We start from the raw sequence: 15472 nt of genomic DNA, 5'->3' as shown, positions 1-15472 counted from the left end.
AGGTCATTCCCAGGCCTCTCCTGCTTGCAGCCTCAGTCTCACTCACTCCTTGCTGTCTGTGATCTCCCTGAACATCTGCACTTCACTGCAGCCTCCTGCTGCTCTTTCTATGGAAATCACCTTATCCATACCAAGATGTGGCCTCTTAATAATCAGAATTGGTTGGCCCCAATCCTCTAGCCCTTCAGGGACAAGCCATCCTATTAATTGTCCCATAGAGTATGTATTGCCATTAAAATGTTCTGGTGATTTCATAAAATGTAAGAGCAGAGCTCAAGTGGATTGTGTTGTCACAACAGAATTAGAATACCTGACAGTGTTTCAAAACCTTTTATTTGTTTTAAAGAATATATAGTTCCAACAATAAAATCACGTTCAGAATATTGTTAAAGAAAACACAAACAAAAACTCGATTGAGGAAAGTGAATATATGAGTACTATAGACAATTTATTTTAACACTGCCAGTGGATGTCCAGTCCTGATGTGAATCTGTCAGTTACTATTCCTTTCCTCTTTGTTTATAGTCAGTTGCTGCTGTCAGATTTCTTTAATTTACATGCGTGGCATCTCTCCTCTCAGATTAGAGGGAAAAGCAATGTCACACTGTTAAATGACAAGATTTGAATTTCTTTATTGATGTTCCAAGCCATAAATAAAATATACCAAATAGAGGAAAGGTTAGCGCACTCCAACAGAGCTACGAAAGTTTCCATTACATAATAGCTGAACCTTGGAAACTAATCCAAGAATTGCATTATCTTTCTGAATTCTGTTTTTATCATGGTACTGATTTACAGTTTGATTTAAAACAGATATCTGTCTTTTTTTTTTAATGGATTTGTTGACAAAGACACATAATAATTTTGAATTTTAACTCCCCTTGGATTATTTAGAAAGTTAAATATTGCCATGTGTTGGAATGGCTACATTCTAGAAGATATTTTCCATTTTTTTATCCTTTTTATACAAAGCTCTTTAAAGCAAATAATGAGAAATAATTTCTTTAAAATAACCTGAATTTTGCTTTCTGAGGGTTCATAGTTCCAGATTAGGGCATTTGATTCATTTGGAAAAACTGTATGATAGAGAATAAAAGACAAGCTGTAATTCTTTCAGTTAGCTCTTCTGAGCTACTAAAGCAAGGTACTTTAATTATATGCAGTGGAACAGAGCCAAATAACTTTCCTTCATTTAGTTTATTAGATTATCTGTCTACTGCATAGGACAGAGGTTTTAAAAGCACCCTAATGCTGGACTTGTCATTTATGATGTTTCTGTTAACAAGTTTCCATAACTTCCTTCTTTGGATGATTATCAGGGAAAATTGTATTATTGTTGGCTCTTAACCATAGACTTCAATTGAAGTCCTGAACAGCTTCCTGTCAGAGGCCTGAAATGATCCTGTTCTTGCATGATTATGATCTGTACATCACCTTGTATGGTGCGGCCAGCTAGTCTGGTGGTGGTATGACTTCCATTTTTGGACTGTACTGTATGTTAAAAATAAAACTGATTTAAATAGCAGTTTTCCCTTTTTAAATTTCTATTTTTTTTTAAAAGACCAAGAGCAGAACACCTTTCTATCCTGTCTTGTACTATGGAAAAAGTTTTGACACAGTGTCTGATTAACTTTTTTCACGGAATGATGAAAGTGGGCTTAAACTGGAGGATGGTTAAGATGTGGGGGGAGGGAAGGAAGTAGAATAATGGAAAAACTGAACTACTGGGGCTTTTTATGGTACATGAGTTTTAGAGAGGAAGAATGGGGCAATGGTTAGGGTACTAACATGGGAATCTGGAAACTTAGGTTCAGTTCCCTGCTCTGTCACTGGCTTCATGGTGACCTTAGGGAAATCCCTTAGTCTTGCTGTAAAATGGGGATAATAGGACTTCCCTACATCACAGAGGTGTTATGAGGATAAATACATTGACAATTATGAGGGGCTCAAATGCTCTGGTGCTGGGGGCCATGTAAGTACCACACAAGGGTAAAATAGATTTAGGAGAAGCCTTTTTGACACCAAGGAGCAGAAGAAATTTAGTAGCAATTAGCTATACTGTGTATCTGTTACAGAATACAATTCGGCTTTCTTTTCTCCTATCTTCCTCCCCTTGAATAGTGCTTTATAAATCAGTTAATCTGCTGCCTGCTCTCTGTAGGCAAATGTGGCAGCTAGTATATGCTCATGAATATCCACCACCCCAGCCTTACACAGGACAGCCGCCTTTATTGTTCTGTTGTAATAACAATTCTTTTAAGCACATTACAGTATGGTGCTGAATAGCACTGGAAATAAATGGGTCAGCCAGGAAAAATAAGCTGCTATTAGACTATGCTAAATGGCTATTATCAATAGTGTTCTACTTTAAATTGAGCCCGAAAGTTTCTTAGGACAATGGCTTTACCATTTTGTTCTTTTTCAAAATAAAAGTATTTAAAATGTCTTTTTAATTTTTTTTAAACCAGGTGAATGGAGTGAGGCTCTTTACCCCTTGCTGACAACGCTCACGGACTGTGTAGCCATGATGAGTGACAAGGCAAAGAAAGCTATGGTCTTTTTGTTAATGCAGGATAGCGCTCCTACAATAGCTCTGTGCCTGAGCCTTCAATATCGCAGGGATGTTGTCTTCTGCCAAACTGTAAGCAAGAAAGTTGCCTGACATGATTACAGTTAGACTTGTGGTGGGTTTTTAAGAGTCTGAGAGATTAATGTGGTTAGAACTGATAATCTTTTATACTTATTGTCTTAACAGCAGTGTAGAAATCAAATGCAGCCTCCCCTCTTGTGCACCAAAAAATAGTACTGCATATAGGTATCTACCAATAAAATGAATTGTCTGCCATCTCTGTCCTGTATATTCATTTAAAAATTATGCTAATTTAATAGAGTTGTTGATTAATCACAGTTAATTCACACAGTGAATTAAAAAAAATTAATCGTGCTTAAAATTAATCATGGTTAATTGCAGTTTTAAACGCACTGTTAAACAATAGAATATCAATTTAAATTTATTAAATATTTTGATGTTTTTCTATATTTTCATATATATTGTATTCTGTATTGTCATTGAAATAAAGTGTATATTATTTTTATTACAAATATTTGCACTGTAAAATGATAAAAGATAGTATTTTTCAATTCACCTCATACAAGTACTGTAGTGCAATCTCTTTGTCATGAAAATGCAATTTACAAATGTAGATTTTTTTGTTATATAACTGCACTCAAAAACAAAACAATGTAAAACTTCAGAGCCTACAAGTCCACTCAGTCCTACTTCTTGGTCAGCCAATCGCTAAGACAAACAAGTTTGTTTACATTTAAATGAGCTAATGCTGCCCTCTTCTTATTTACAATGTCACCAGAAAGTGAGAACAGGCATTTGCATGGCACTTCTGTTGCTGGTATTGTAAGATATTTACATACCCAATATGCTAAACATTCATATGCCCCTTCATGCTTTGGCCGCAGTTCCAGAGGATATGTTTCCATGCTGATGACGCTCATTTAAAAAAAAATGCATTAATTAAATTTGTGACTGAACTTCTTGGGGGGAGAATTGTATGTCCCCTGCTCTGTTTTACCCACATTCTACCATATATTCCATGTTATAGTAGTCTCGGATGATGACCCAGCACGTTGTTCATTTTAAGAACATTGTCACTGTTGTGCTGACAAAACACAAAGAAGGTACCAATGTGAGATTTCTAAAGATAACTACAGCACTCGACACAGGATTTAAGACTCTGAAGTACCTTCCAAAATATGAGCGGGATGAGATATGGAGCATGCTTTCAGAAATTTTAAAAGAGCAACAGTCTGATGCAGAAATTACAGAATCTGAACCATCAAAAAAGAAAATCAACCTTTTGCTGGTGGCATCTGACTCAGATAATGAAAATGAACATGCGTCGGGCCACACTGCTTTGGATGGTTGTTGAGCATTACCTGTGATCAGCATGGACGCATGTCCCCTGGAATGGTGGTTGAAGCATGAAGGGACATATGAATCTTTAGTGCATCTGGCATATAAATATCTTGCGACACTGGCTACAACAGTGCCACGAGAACACCTGTTCTCGCTTTCTGATAACATTATAACAAGAAGCAGGCAATATTATCTCCTGCAAATGTAAATAAACTTGTTTGTCTAAGCAATTGGCTGAACAAGATGTAGGACTGAGTGGACTTGCAGACTCTAAAATTTTACATTGTTTTATTTTTGAATGCAGTTATATTTTGTACATAAAAAACAAACAGAAACGGTGGAGGGAGAAGAAAATATGATCAGCAAAACATTTCTTCCTGACCTGCAGTACATTATTGCCTGCATCAAGTGCAAAACTGATAAATATGATTTTTAATATGTTACATTTTGGAGCCTTGCTTTAAGTATCAGATATCAGTTGAAGGATTTGAGGAGGAGGGAACCAACACTGTCTAAGGCTATGGCTATGCCATAGTTGAAGGTGTAATTTGAAGTTTACGTAGACATACATGCACTACCTAGCTAGCACAGCTAAAAATAGCAGTGAAGTCATGGCTGCATGGGCTATTACAAGCCATTCTGGGTCCCCTGGGCATTCACTCGTGCTGCATGCACAGCAGCCTGCGCTGTCACATCTTCGCTGCTATTTTTAGTGAGATAGCTAGATTAAGCTAGAGTGGGTATGTGTAGCTGAGCTGCAGTCACACCTCTGACTGCAGTGTAGACATGGCTTTAGGGTAATTCCCTGGAGAGGCGTCCAGCTCCCAACCCCAGCTGCTTGGAAAGGTGAGGGTGCTTGGATTTCTGCTCAAGTGCTGTCCCTGAGCCCTGCTTAGGGGCTCAGACTTTCATGTCTTCCTCTGACTAGAAGATATCTGATGAATTTGAAGGGCTTCCCACATGTCTGTCTGCTGAAAGACAGAAGGAGCTTTCACACTCTCTTCTCTCACCTGATCACGCCCATCTACGCTACCACTTAAGTTGATCTAACTTATGTCACTCAGAGGTGTGAAAAAGTCACCCCCCGATCGACGCAAATTAGATTGGCCTGAACGCTGTCTACACCGGTGCTATGTCAGCAGGAGAGCGTCTCCCACTGACATTGCTTCTGCGCTTCACTAAGGTGGAGTAATTATACCGATGGGAGAGCGCACTCCCGTCGGTATAGTGTGTCTTCACCACATGTGGTACAGCGGTGCAGCTGCGCCAATGTAGCAATATAGTGTAGACTTGCCCATAGTCTTCTGACTACTCTGTGCCTTCTGCCCTCCTCCTCTGGCTTCTATTTTCCAGGATCTTCTCCCTCTGTGAATAGCTCCAGAGCCTGTCTGTGCTGTTTCTCCTGGCTTTCCCAAACAACAGCAGAGTGAAATCGACATGATTATTGTTAGTTTTGCTGCTGCCCTTGGGGTTTTGAATAGTAGAAATGAAAACTTGATGGGAGTCAGTTTTCACTCAGCTGCAGCTTGGCATAGCTCTTAGCGGGAGCAGCAGCACAGGTACTGGAGCAATCTCCCTGCTGACTCAGGTAGATATTTCCTCTAGGGTTCAGTTTCAGATGTCTGAGTATTGGTTCACATTTGCTACAATTGGGTGCCATAATATTTTAAATTAAAGCTTCAGTTTTGAGTAATTGATACTTACTTTCCTCCTGTTCACCAGGGAAAGCTGACAACTTGCCATTGGTGAGTAGGCAAGTAGGTTATTCTATGCCCTGTCAAAGTCACACAGTCTTCGCTTAAACACATCAGTGCTCCTTGACATTAACTAAATTGAAGGATCATTCTGCTAACTCACTGCACATCATAGAACAAAACATACTCAAATTCTCCTTACAGATATTCCTTATGATTTTAAATCTTTTTGCTCTAGTTTTATTTTGTCTAATAGCCTCAAATCATCAAGTTTAATTTTACAGTAACTGTCACTTAGTTTAAATAGTTCAAACAGCCCTTAGTAATCTTCATTCAGGTGAAATGATCCCCAAAGGAATTTCCATATGAGGATCAATTCAGAGATTATTTTATACAAAAAGCATTTGATAATATGGGCAATTTCTGTAAACCACTCGCTGCTCTTAACAACATCTGTGTTTTGAATACAAAAAAATTCCCCCTCATAAATCAATCATTTCCTTCGGCTTAATTCTGCAGTGAAATCATAATCCTGTGTTAGTGGCATCAGTCAGTTGCATTGGAAATTACTGTGTTGTTACAAACACGGAATTAAGATTAAGATCCACCACAGTGTTGGGACCTGATCCTGAGAAGTGCTCAGATCAGCTGCTTCCACTGAAGTCAGCAGGTGTTCACAACACTACAGGAAATGTTTGCATAAAAAAACAGGCATTGTAGCCTTTAAACTTTTTTTTAAAATATCAGTGGAATAATTTCTGTTATTAATATTAAATCTAAGTTTCAGAGTTAAAACGAGTTGTGTCTTTTACACCTGTAATTGAAATTGTTTTCCAAGGAAATCTTGGAGATTAATTTTTAAAACTTAGATTCTGACACAACTGGTCATGTGAACAAAACTGAAGGCAACAGGAATCCCTGTAAATCAAATATTTTCCATTTTTTTATTAATATTTCTCTTGAACTATGAGGAAGGAGTGTCACTTCTAAAGAAAAAGAATATCAGTTTGACATCTGTTACAGCATCTCTTAGATACTACAATGCTTTCATTTTGGATTAGAGACCCACGTTTTCTAGTTATTTTACTTTTGCATTTCTTCTCTTCTGTAGCTGACAGCTCTTATTTGTGGTTTCATTATCAAGCTGAGGAACTGCCTGCATGATGATGGATTCCTAAGGCAGCTCTACACCATTGGTCTGCTGGCGCAGTTTGAAAGCCTTTTGAGCACATATGGTAAAGTCACTCTGCATGGGACATTGTTTATTAATTGACAGTTTCAGCTTAATATAAGCCACAGTTTCAGCTTAATATAGGCCACAGTTGCAAAATGAGTGTGCAGCATTTGGAATAATTTTCAGTTCAGCAACAAAAAAGAATTTTGAACCATAAAACAAAATTATAGTTTAAATATTTATTCAGCTCCTGAAATAGAAGCTTTGTATTTCTTTCATTTAAATGATTTATATTTCATAAAATAAGACTGTGGTTACTTGATCATACTTGTTCTTTTCTGAAGAGAAATGGAATTAAACTGCAAACAAGTTCAGAGGAACTACTTACAAAAAATACAATTTGCAGTTTCTTTAATCTCCTTGAATACATAATAGAGAGACTGAAGAGATATTAGGAGTATGACTCTATGAATAAATCCAGATCCACCCATACTTCTGTGCAGTATAGAATTAATGCTTTTTGAGCTGATGACAAATTGACAGAATGCCGTGCTTATGGATATGACCAGCCTCTGAAGCATTTACTAACATTATTTATCAATGGAAAAAAAACATAAAGTATACTTTAAGGTTGTAGCCATGGATGTGTTTTCCATCTTTACCAAGATTCATAAAGTCAGTTAAGACTCCAGTCCTGCAATCAGATCAACTTTTACTTATCTTTGTGTTTGTGGGAGGCTCATTAATGTCAAAGGTTTTTAGCATGGAGGCAAGGGGTTACCCGTGTAGATCCAGCTGAAGGATAAGGATCTCCTAATTTCTTCAGAATGCTGGTGAACCCCAATCATATCAAGTGTGTATTTGAGACTAGATAAGAGAAAATTGTTTGTTTATGGAAAGTAATTACTGCAATCCACATTTGTGCTCCTTGATTTAGGTGAAGAGCTGGCAATGCTGGAGGATATGAATTTGGGAATAATGGATTTGAGAAATGTAACCTTTAAAGTAACTCAGGCCACATCAAATGCATCTGCTGACATGCTGCCAGTCATTACAGGAAATCGGTAAAAAAAAAAAAAAAAAAAAAAGTAAACCCAAACAGAGGAGAAGGGGGGCAGTGGGGCTAGAAGAAGGAAAGATTAAAAATATACTTGAACCTCAAGTGCAAAACAGCCAATATCTGGATATATTTTACAATCCCAGCATTTCAAATAGACTGATTTTGAAGCTGATCTTGATTAATTTTTACTATTGCTTTATTTACAAACAGCAAAACTGAAAAGTGCATAACAAGATGACTCCAGAAAGATGACAAACTTAACATGTGTAAATATTAAGTTGTCCTGGCTTTTCATAATCACAAGGGTTTCAAGCATTTTTGAAGTCTCATCCTAAAAAGATCAAAAAATAAAAAGTCTATTTGAATTAACAAAAGGCAGTTTTCCAATGTACACTAGGATTTGTTACGGCTTTAATCTGGTGAGAATAGCAAAGCTTTCACACCGCCAGAACAACACATTGAATTCAACCTGCCATCCAGTCAGTTAGGCCGCAGTCCTGCTCCTGGCACAATACCAGCAGATCCTTGCATCCAAGCAGAGTCTCATTGAAATCAGCACGACTCTGCACAAATGCGGGGATCTGCTCAGAGGGAGCTGGTATCGGGATCAGGGCTTTAGCTAGGGAAGGGCAAGACCCTCACTGAACTAAATGAGTTTCTTTACAATTTAGTTGAGATTTTAACTGATATACTTTTAGTCCAATAAGAGAATTAAAATACAGGAAATATGTGATTTAAAACCAATACAAGGGCAAAACATGGTATTGGGGACATTAAATGTAGCCATGAACATGTCTTTTCACCTTCAGTTAGATTACAGAAAATGAAGCATCATTTCTAAAACCATATGTAATTTTTGTGGTGTTAGCTTTATGTTGAGGGGAAATTGCTGTTTGTGTGTTCTGCTTCTGTCCACTAAAAACTGCAAATTTGGCCTAAAGTATACTCTTTTCCCCCTCCATCCAATGTAAGACAGACTGACTTTTTTAATATAATATTTTCATAGGCTCCTTAGCACAGTGGTTGAAAACTTTTAAAGTATCATTGTGGTCAGAAAAATAATTGTAAAGATTCTGTATTTGTTCTCTCATTGACGTCTGTATCAAATTGCCTTTTTTACATGTACACCACCCTCCAGCCCATAAATGCCAGTCCTGCAAATTCAATCTGGTGCTTGTAAGTCAAGTGGGTGGTTCTTGCTTCTGTATCATCATCAGTAACAAAGATTTTGAAATCAAAGTTACCGGACTGTTGATGTGTGAGGCACACTAAAATCCAGCTTGTTCTCCCAGAGCCATGCGCACTCTGCAGTACTAAATTAAATTAAAACTAATTTTTGACAGCAAGGTAAACAGATAAAACATAAAAGGTAAACACACTAGGACATAATCTGAGTGTTGCAGTTTTTTAATTGCTTTCTTTTCTGACCAGTACGAAGCTTAAAAGCACTAGCATGTCTTTGATACCCTATTAATTTGCTGTATGTTCAGCTATTGTTCTTTGCAAAAAGAAATGTCACATTTTTAAAAATACAGATCAGTAAACAAATGCCTTAGTTGTAATATTTTCCGTTTGTTTGAAGTGATGGATTTAATGTGAGGATTCCTTTGCCAAGCGCCTTGTTTGATTCGTTGCCCCGGGAGATTCAGAGCGGCATGCTACTGAGAGTTCAGCCTGTTCTTTTCAACGTGGGAATCAATGAGCAGCAAACCTTAGCAGAGAAGTACATATCCAATCACAAAAATTCAAGCTTAAATGATGTGAGATAATCTTTTACCCTGCTGGAAATACATTTCTGCGATGATGGAATACCTTGCACTATTGTCATAAAAGAAAATAAATGCTGGCTAAATAAAGGCATGTTTCTCAGTCACATATCTTTGGATCAGTGACTACAGCCTCCTCCATAGTCCTGCTCATTGTTTTGTATCCCTTTTACCTGTCTCTGGCAAGACAACAGGGCAAAAGTTTCAGATGGTATTTTCCCAAGCCAAATTAACTTGAAATTTCCAAATAAATGGTCTTTTAATATTGAAAGATAGAGAAACCAAGATTTTAAGTATTAATTGCCAAAGCTTGAGTGTGTGTGTATGCACCTACATATAATTTTACTCCTGGAATAAATCTCTTTAGCTTTTTATGCTGCACTCCTCACTATCTGAGTAGAGGATTGAACTTTCAGGAATTTCACAGGTTGAATCTTTAAGTCACCCTCTCATGCTTAAATGTCAGAAAAGAGAAGGAGTAAAGGTATCTGTGGGCTAATGTTGTGCCCTTTTCTCATCTTTAAAGATTTGGAGACACCTCGTTACAAGAAATAATTAATATGGAGAGTTTAGTTCGGTTGAATTCCTATTTTGAGCAGTTCAAGGAAGTTTTGCCCGATGATTGTAAGTACTCAGTAACTTATAGTATTTTTCATTTAAATAGCTGACTAGTTTGTATCAAATTAATGGTTTAAATGTTGAAACTACTCCAGTATCAATGGCACCAGAGCAGTGATGAAACTGTGTTGCAATTTCAGAGTTAAATAGCATTATATAAAATGATTTGTGGCTCACTCTGATTGAACTTTTATCCTTCTATGAGTGGTATATTTATTTATAAAATGTATGGCTGCTGGGGGGAAATTATACAAGTGAATATTTTCACAGCTGGTACCATGGCAGAAACTCTGCCTGCTACTATGGTAGTACTCTCCACATGCATGATGGTCTGTTGTGAGATCAAGACACCACACCTTGGACACACACCATTCCTCCTATCTTTTTCCTTTTAAGCTCCTGTGAAATGATAGCATTTGTAGCCAGCAAGGTTGCTTCAAAGAGTGGAGAACCAGTTGCTAGAGCAGGTATGGAGGCTGCAAGTCAAAATTCCACCCTGTATGGGGGCAAACTTCTTGTACATTTTTCTTATTCTTTTATCTGGAGGCAGGGTGTAAGTATATATCCGTGGAACCACAAAATAAGATAGAAGTTAGTTGGCACAACTTTGAAGTCACAACCTTTCCTTTTGCCATATACAAAAACCATTGGGCTCCAAACCACGTTTATGGGATTTGCATCAGACACAAAAACAAATACATAAGCATTCGAAAGGCCAGTAACAAAGCTAGGGAGATCCCTCCTTCCCCAAACTAAGGCATGTTATCCCCTTCCTCCCTTGCACAGAGGAACATGGGACACTGCCCATCTTTTCAATCACCGTCGGGCCAGATTGCATTCTTAGTTATACTGGATTTATCCTGGTGCAGCTGAGAACAGCATCTGGCCCTCTGTCTCCAAGTTCTCATTAGTCCCGTGTAATCACATTCTGAGAAGACTTTACCTAAAAAAACGACATTTAATTTTAATATTTTGGTGCCACATGTTAAATAATAAAAAATAATTAACTTTCAATATCCTGTATCAGAGGGGTAACTGTGTTAGTCTGGATCTGTAAAAAGCAAGAAAGAGTCCTGTGGCACCTTATAGACTAACAGACGTATTGGAGCATGGGCTTTCATGGGTGAATACCCACTTCTTCTGACAAAGTGGGTATTCAGAAGTGGGTATTCACCCACGAAAGCTTACGCTCCAATATGTCTGTTAGTCTATAAGGTGCCACAGGACTCTTTCTTGCTTTCTTCAATGTCCTGTTTTTCTTCTCTCTCTTCATTCTTCTTTTTATTTTCTTCTCGGTGTGAGGAGTCATTCAAGTCATTTTTTCTTCCCTCTCCAATTCTGTCCTCTCTTGTTTTGTTCACTCCTCTCCCTTCTCTCTCCCTCGACTCATTTAATTCTGTCTCCTGCTTTGCTAGCTCTCACTCTCTCTCTTTCCTGAGCATTCCTTATCCTGCATTCTGTTTTCCTCCCCCTGCGAGAGACCAACTAAGCTAAAAAGCACAGACCAAGTCCTGTCATCTTGTCCACCAGTCTTTATCTTCTTCTGATCTTCCCTAGTCTCTTTCTGACACTCACTGCAGCTCCATCTTTTTTTCATTGTCCCTCCCCTTACCTTCAGAGTGTCGTCCTCTCCTACACCTCTCTTGTTTGTGTCCTTTGTAGGGCTGGAAGGAGGTTTGATACTTTCAGAATTAAAACCTTAGGACACCTTTGTGATACTGTCTTTCGTCATTTGAATGACTATTTCACAATGCTAAAGTACATCTTATTGTTAAAAGTGGGGTCTGGTGCCATAATTCCAGCTTCCACCTCAATACCACCACATACATAGTTTCTGCGCTAGAAGCTGTTATAGTAACTTAGTGTTCTGAGTAAATTTATCTTGAAGCATAAAAAAAGTGTCACTAATATGCACTTCGAGCAAAAGAACAGCTTTGATAGTGTCTAGACCCATTTGGCTTTTCTCTTCACTCCAAGTACCATTCATCACACTGGTTTTCCTGCCACTGGACTATTTGCTTTGTGTTTACCAGGGATAAAATCTGCTTGGTATTACAATACATCTTGAACAACTGTTTTGTGATTATATATTAACCAGATACTCTGATTAGTGATGTGAAAAATTGGGAAATTTCAGGTGCCTCAAAAGAAGTTTCTGGGACATCGTGTGAAAAGCTGGGGTAAAACCAGGTGTGTGCTTACAGGAGGGAACAAAGTGAGGGCAGTTCTCTTTCTGCTTCTGTTCCAAGCACAGAGCGGCAATATTTGAGCAGGGTTACAAGCTGAAACAGGCACTATTTTCCATGAGCCCATGCCCAGCTCAGGCAGACCAAGGAGAGTGTCTAACAATTTCCCCAGCTGGCGTGGGGCTGCAAAGCAGATGGTTGGTATCAGTAACTACATAAGTGCAAAGGACGAGTGGCCATTGGGGAAACTGCTGGTCCTTTGTTCAAGGGAAGGAGTGCTCTGGGAGACTCAAGATCACTTAAATGGAGACTCAGGAGGAGTCAACCAAGATAAATGCGTCCCAGAAGCAACTTCTCAGGTTTTCTGCTATTGTCAGAAGAAACTTCCTGCAGGACCCTCCAGACTTGTAGGATCCAAGCACTTCAGGATCGCTGAAGCATGAATTACTCCTGGTTGGAGAGAGGATATGAAGTGTGTTTCTCCTCCATTTTATCCTCTTGGACTGTTGAGAAACATTTGGAATGGCAGCCTGTACACCCTCCCCACAGCAGGCAGTCTCTCTGTGTAGGGAGCCAGCAGGGTAGACCATTAGGAGTAGCTATTCTCACGACTTGCTTGTGCCTTGATACCATCTGAGAGAAGAGACGTGGTCCAAAAACTGAATCACATGGTTCACAGCATGTTTATTTTGTCAGATAATAATTCTCTAACAGTCTATATCACCTCATTTATCCAGTTGCAGCTTTAGGATGTGTACAATGATGTAGTAGTTGCCATACAGGACCTTGATACTTATGTAGTAAATGATATATAACGCTTGGATAGTGAATAGAGGTGACTATTGAAATTTCCATGGCATTTTGAAGGGCTGTTTCCTTCAGGAGGAGTCTAATCAAAGACCTTAATTAATTTTTAGTTCAATACTAATAAACAATCCACAGAATGCTAAGTCCTGCAGGGAGAGTGCCTCGCTTCACTCAGTAATGGCTTCTCTGACCAGCTGAATGATGCTGACAGGAATCTGAAAGTTTGTGGATACTGCGATGTTGGACATTGAAGGGAGGGCAGAATGTACAATGAGATTTCCAGAGTTCTTGCAGGAACAGGTGCAGTCCACTATGGCCTCTTGAGGAGGGAAATATGACTCCCAACATATAGGATAGTAAACCGAACCTGTTTTCCTGTGTGATTACTTTGCACTCAGATTCTGGTTTCTCAAAGACTGAAATCCTGTGAAAATATCATTGTGTAACCAATGGCCACTAACAAGTAGGAGTTGTTTTTATTTCGTAGGCCTACCTCGTTCTCGTAGTCAGACGTGCCTGCCTGAACTGTTAAGGTTTTTGGGACAGAATGTACATGCAAGAAAAAATAAGAATGTTGATATTCTTTGGCAAGCTGCAGAGGTATTTATCATTCTAATTATTGCCACGCTCTGACAGTCTTTTTTGTACATATACAGTATATACTCCCCTTTCTTCTTTCAAGTTTATTTTTGTAACCTATATTTCCAAATTTCCCAGTTGTCTTGCAAATAGATTTTTAAGTGGCCCCTACCTCAAGTTTCTAAGGTTGGAAAGGAAAGTATCCACTTTTAAACCCAATAAATTCTTCGCACAGATGTTAGAGAGTGTTTTAGTTGAAGGGTTGGAAGATGTCTTTCCACAGTAACTCTTGCACCATTCTCCTCTGGCCTCTAGAATAATAGAGACCAGTCTGACAAGCAGATGTCAGAAATCACTAGATTAAAAATGTAAAACACTATCTGAAAGCTCTGTCAAAAATTAAAGACAAATCTTATTATCATCTTGGTGAAATATCTTTCCAAAATAATTTTTTCGCACAACACCAGTAACTAAAGGTACAGTGGATCCATCATGCTGCCTCTAATACTAAGACTTTTGACATCAGAGATCTAAAATGTGAGCTGATGCAAAATGCAATTTCTATTACAAAGGGGTTGGGGAGAGGGACAATAAGTGTGTTCTCTTAGCCAGAGTGTTTCCCACAAAGAGGAAATGATGAATTGTATATCCCACCTCTAGATATGCCGGAGACTAAACGGTGTTCGATTTACAAGCTGTAAAAGTGCCAAGGACAGGACAGCCATGTCAGTGACCCTAGAGCAGTGTTTGATCCTGCAGCATGAACATGGAATGGCTCCTCAGGTCTTCACCCAGGCACTGGAGTGCATGAGGAGGTAAGAGTTGGACTGCTCACTAGTCACTTATTCCTAATTCAGAATCCATGTAAACTGCAGATGAGTAGTTGTCTCTTTTTGGGAAAGGATCAGTTCCATCAAAAAATAAAGTAAAATAAACCCCACAGGCTATAGTTGGCTGTCAGACCATCCCTCTTTCAATCTTAAATTCCTTGACCTGTGCAAAGTAAAATTGATTATTGCCAAATTTGCACAAGGTGCTCTTTAAGGGGCAACAAACAATTTGTAACCTTAGTTTTCGACAGTGTATTGAAAGTGTTCAGAGAAGCACATAAGAGAGACCTTTCAAACAGACTGTCAGTGCTGAGCTACCAGTTGAGCATAGAAGACTAATGCCCATTTCAAAGTCACAATGATTGTTACATTCCCTTGTCTGCCATTATGGTGCTATCTTTTTAATTTAGTTTTTGATCAGGAGGTTTTCTCAGAGATGACCTCTCTGTTCTTTCTTATGTGAAGTGTATGCATCTGCAGGTTGCACTGGTTTGCTATGCTTACTCCTTAGCAGTGAAACAGTTTGCTCACTGGGCAAATTGTCATTTTGAGTGTTTCATGATACAGCAACCAAACCCCATCAAAACCTGTCAATGTTCTGTTGTCATATCAATTTAAAATGTTCTGTATTCTGAAGCAGCAGACATGTTTGCCAAGTTAAATACTAAAAAAAAAAAAAAAAAAATCTGTTTGAGTGTTTCATGATACAGCAACCAAACCCCATCAAAACCTGTCAATGTTCTGTTGTCATATCAATTTAAAATGTTCTGTATTCTGAAGCAGCAGACATGTTTGCCAAGTTAAATACTAAAAAAAAAAAAAAAAAA

At 38.4% G+C, this 15472-nt stretch overlaps 1 protein-coding gene across 13 annotated transcripts in view; it reads left to right on the top strand.

Moving 5' to 3' along the window:
• Positions 1-15472, top strand: part of INPP4A (inositol polyphosphate-4-phosphatase type I A) — a 197304-nt gene that overhangs the window by 168529 nt on the left and 13303 nt on the right. For all 13 annotated transcript variants that reach the window (XM_032805553.2, XM_032805552.2, XM_032805548.2 and 10 more), the window contains 7 exons: positions 2469-2641; positions 6737-6860; positions 7737-7863; positions 9442-9582; positions 10152-10249; positions 13724-13836; positions 14476-14630. In XM_032805553.2, the coding sequence (XP_032661444.1) occupies positions 2469-2641; positions 6737-6860; positions 7737-7863; positions 9442-9582; positions 10152-10249; positions 13724-13836; positions 14476-14630 (931 nt within the window). The remainder of the gene's footprint in view (positions 1-2468; positions 2642-6736; positions 6861-7736; positions 7864-9441; positions 9583-10151; positions 10250-13723; positions 13837-14475; positions 14631-15472) is intronic.

Source organism: Chelonoidis abingdonii, chromosome 1 (genome assembly GCF_003597395.2).
Source record: "Chelonoidis abingdonii isolate Lonesome George chromosome 1, CheloAbing_2.0, whole genome shotgun sequence".
Classification (NCBI taxonomy): Eukaryota; Metazoa; Chordata; order Testudines; family Testudinidae; genus Chelonoidis; species Chelonoidis abingdonii.
This window is presented reverse-complemented; position numbering and strand designations above follow the sequence as displayed.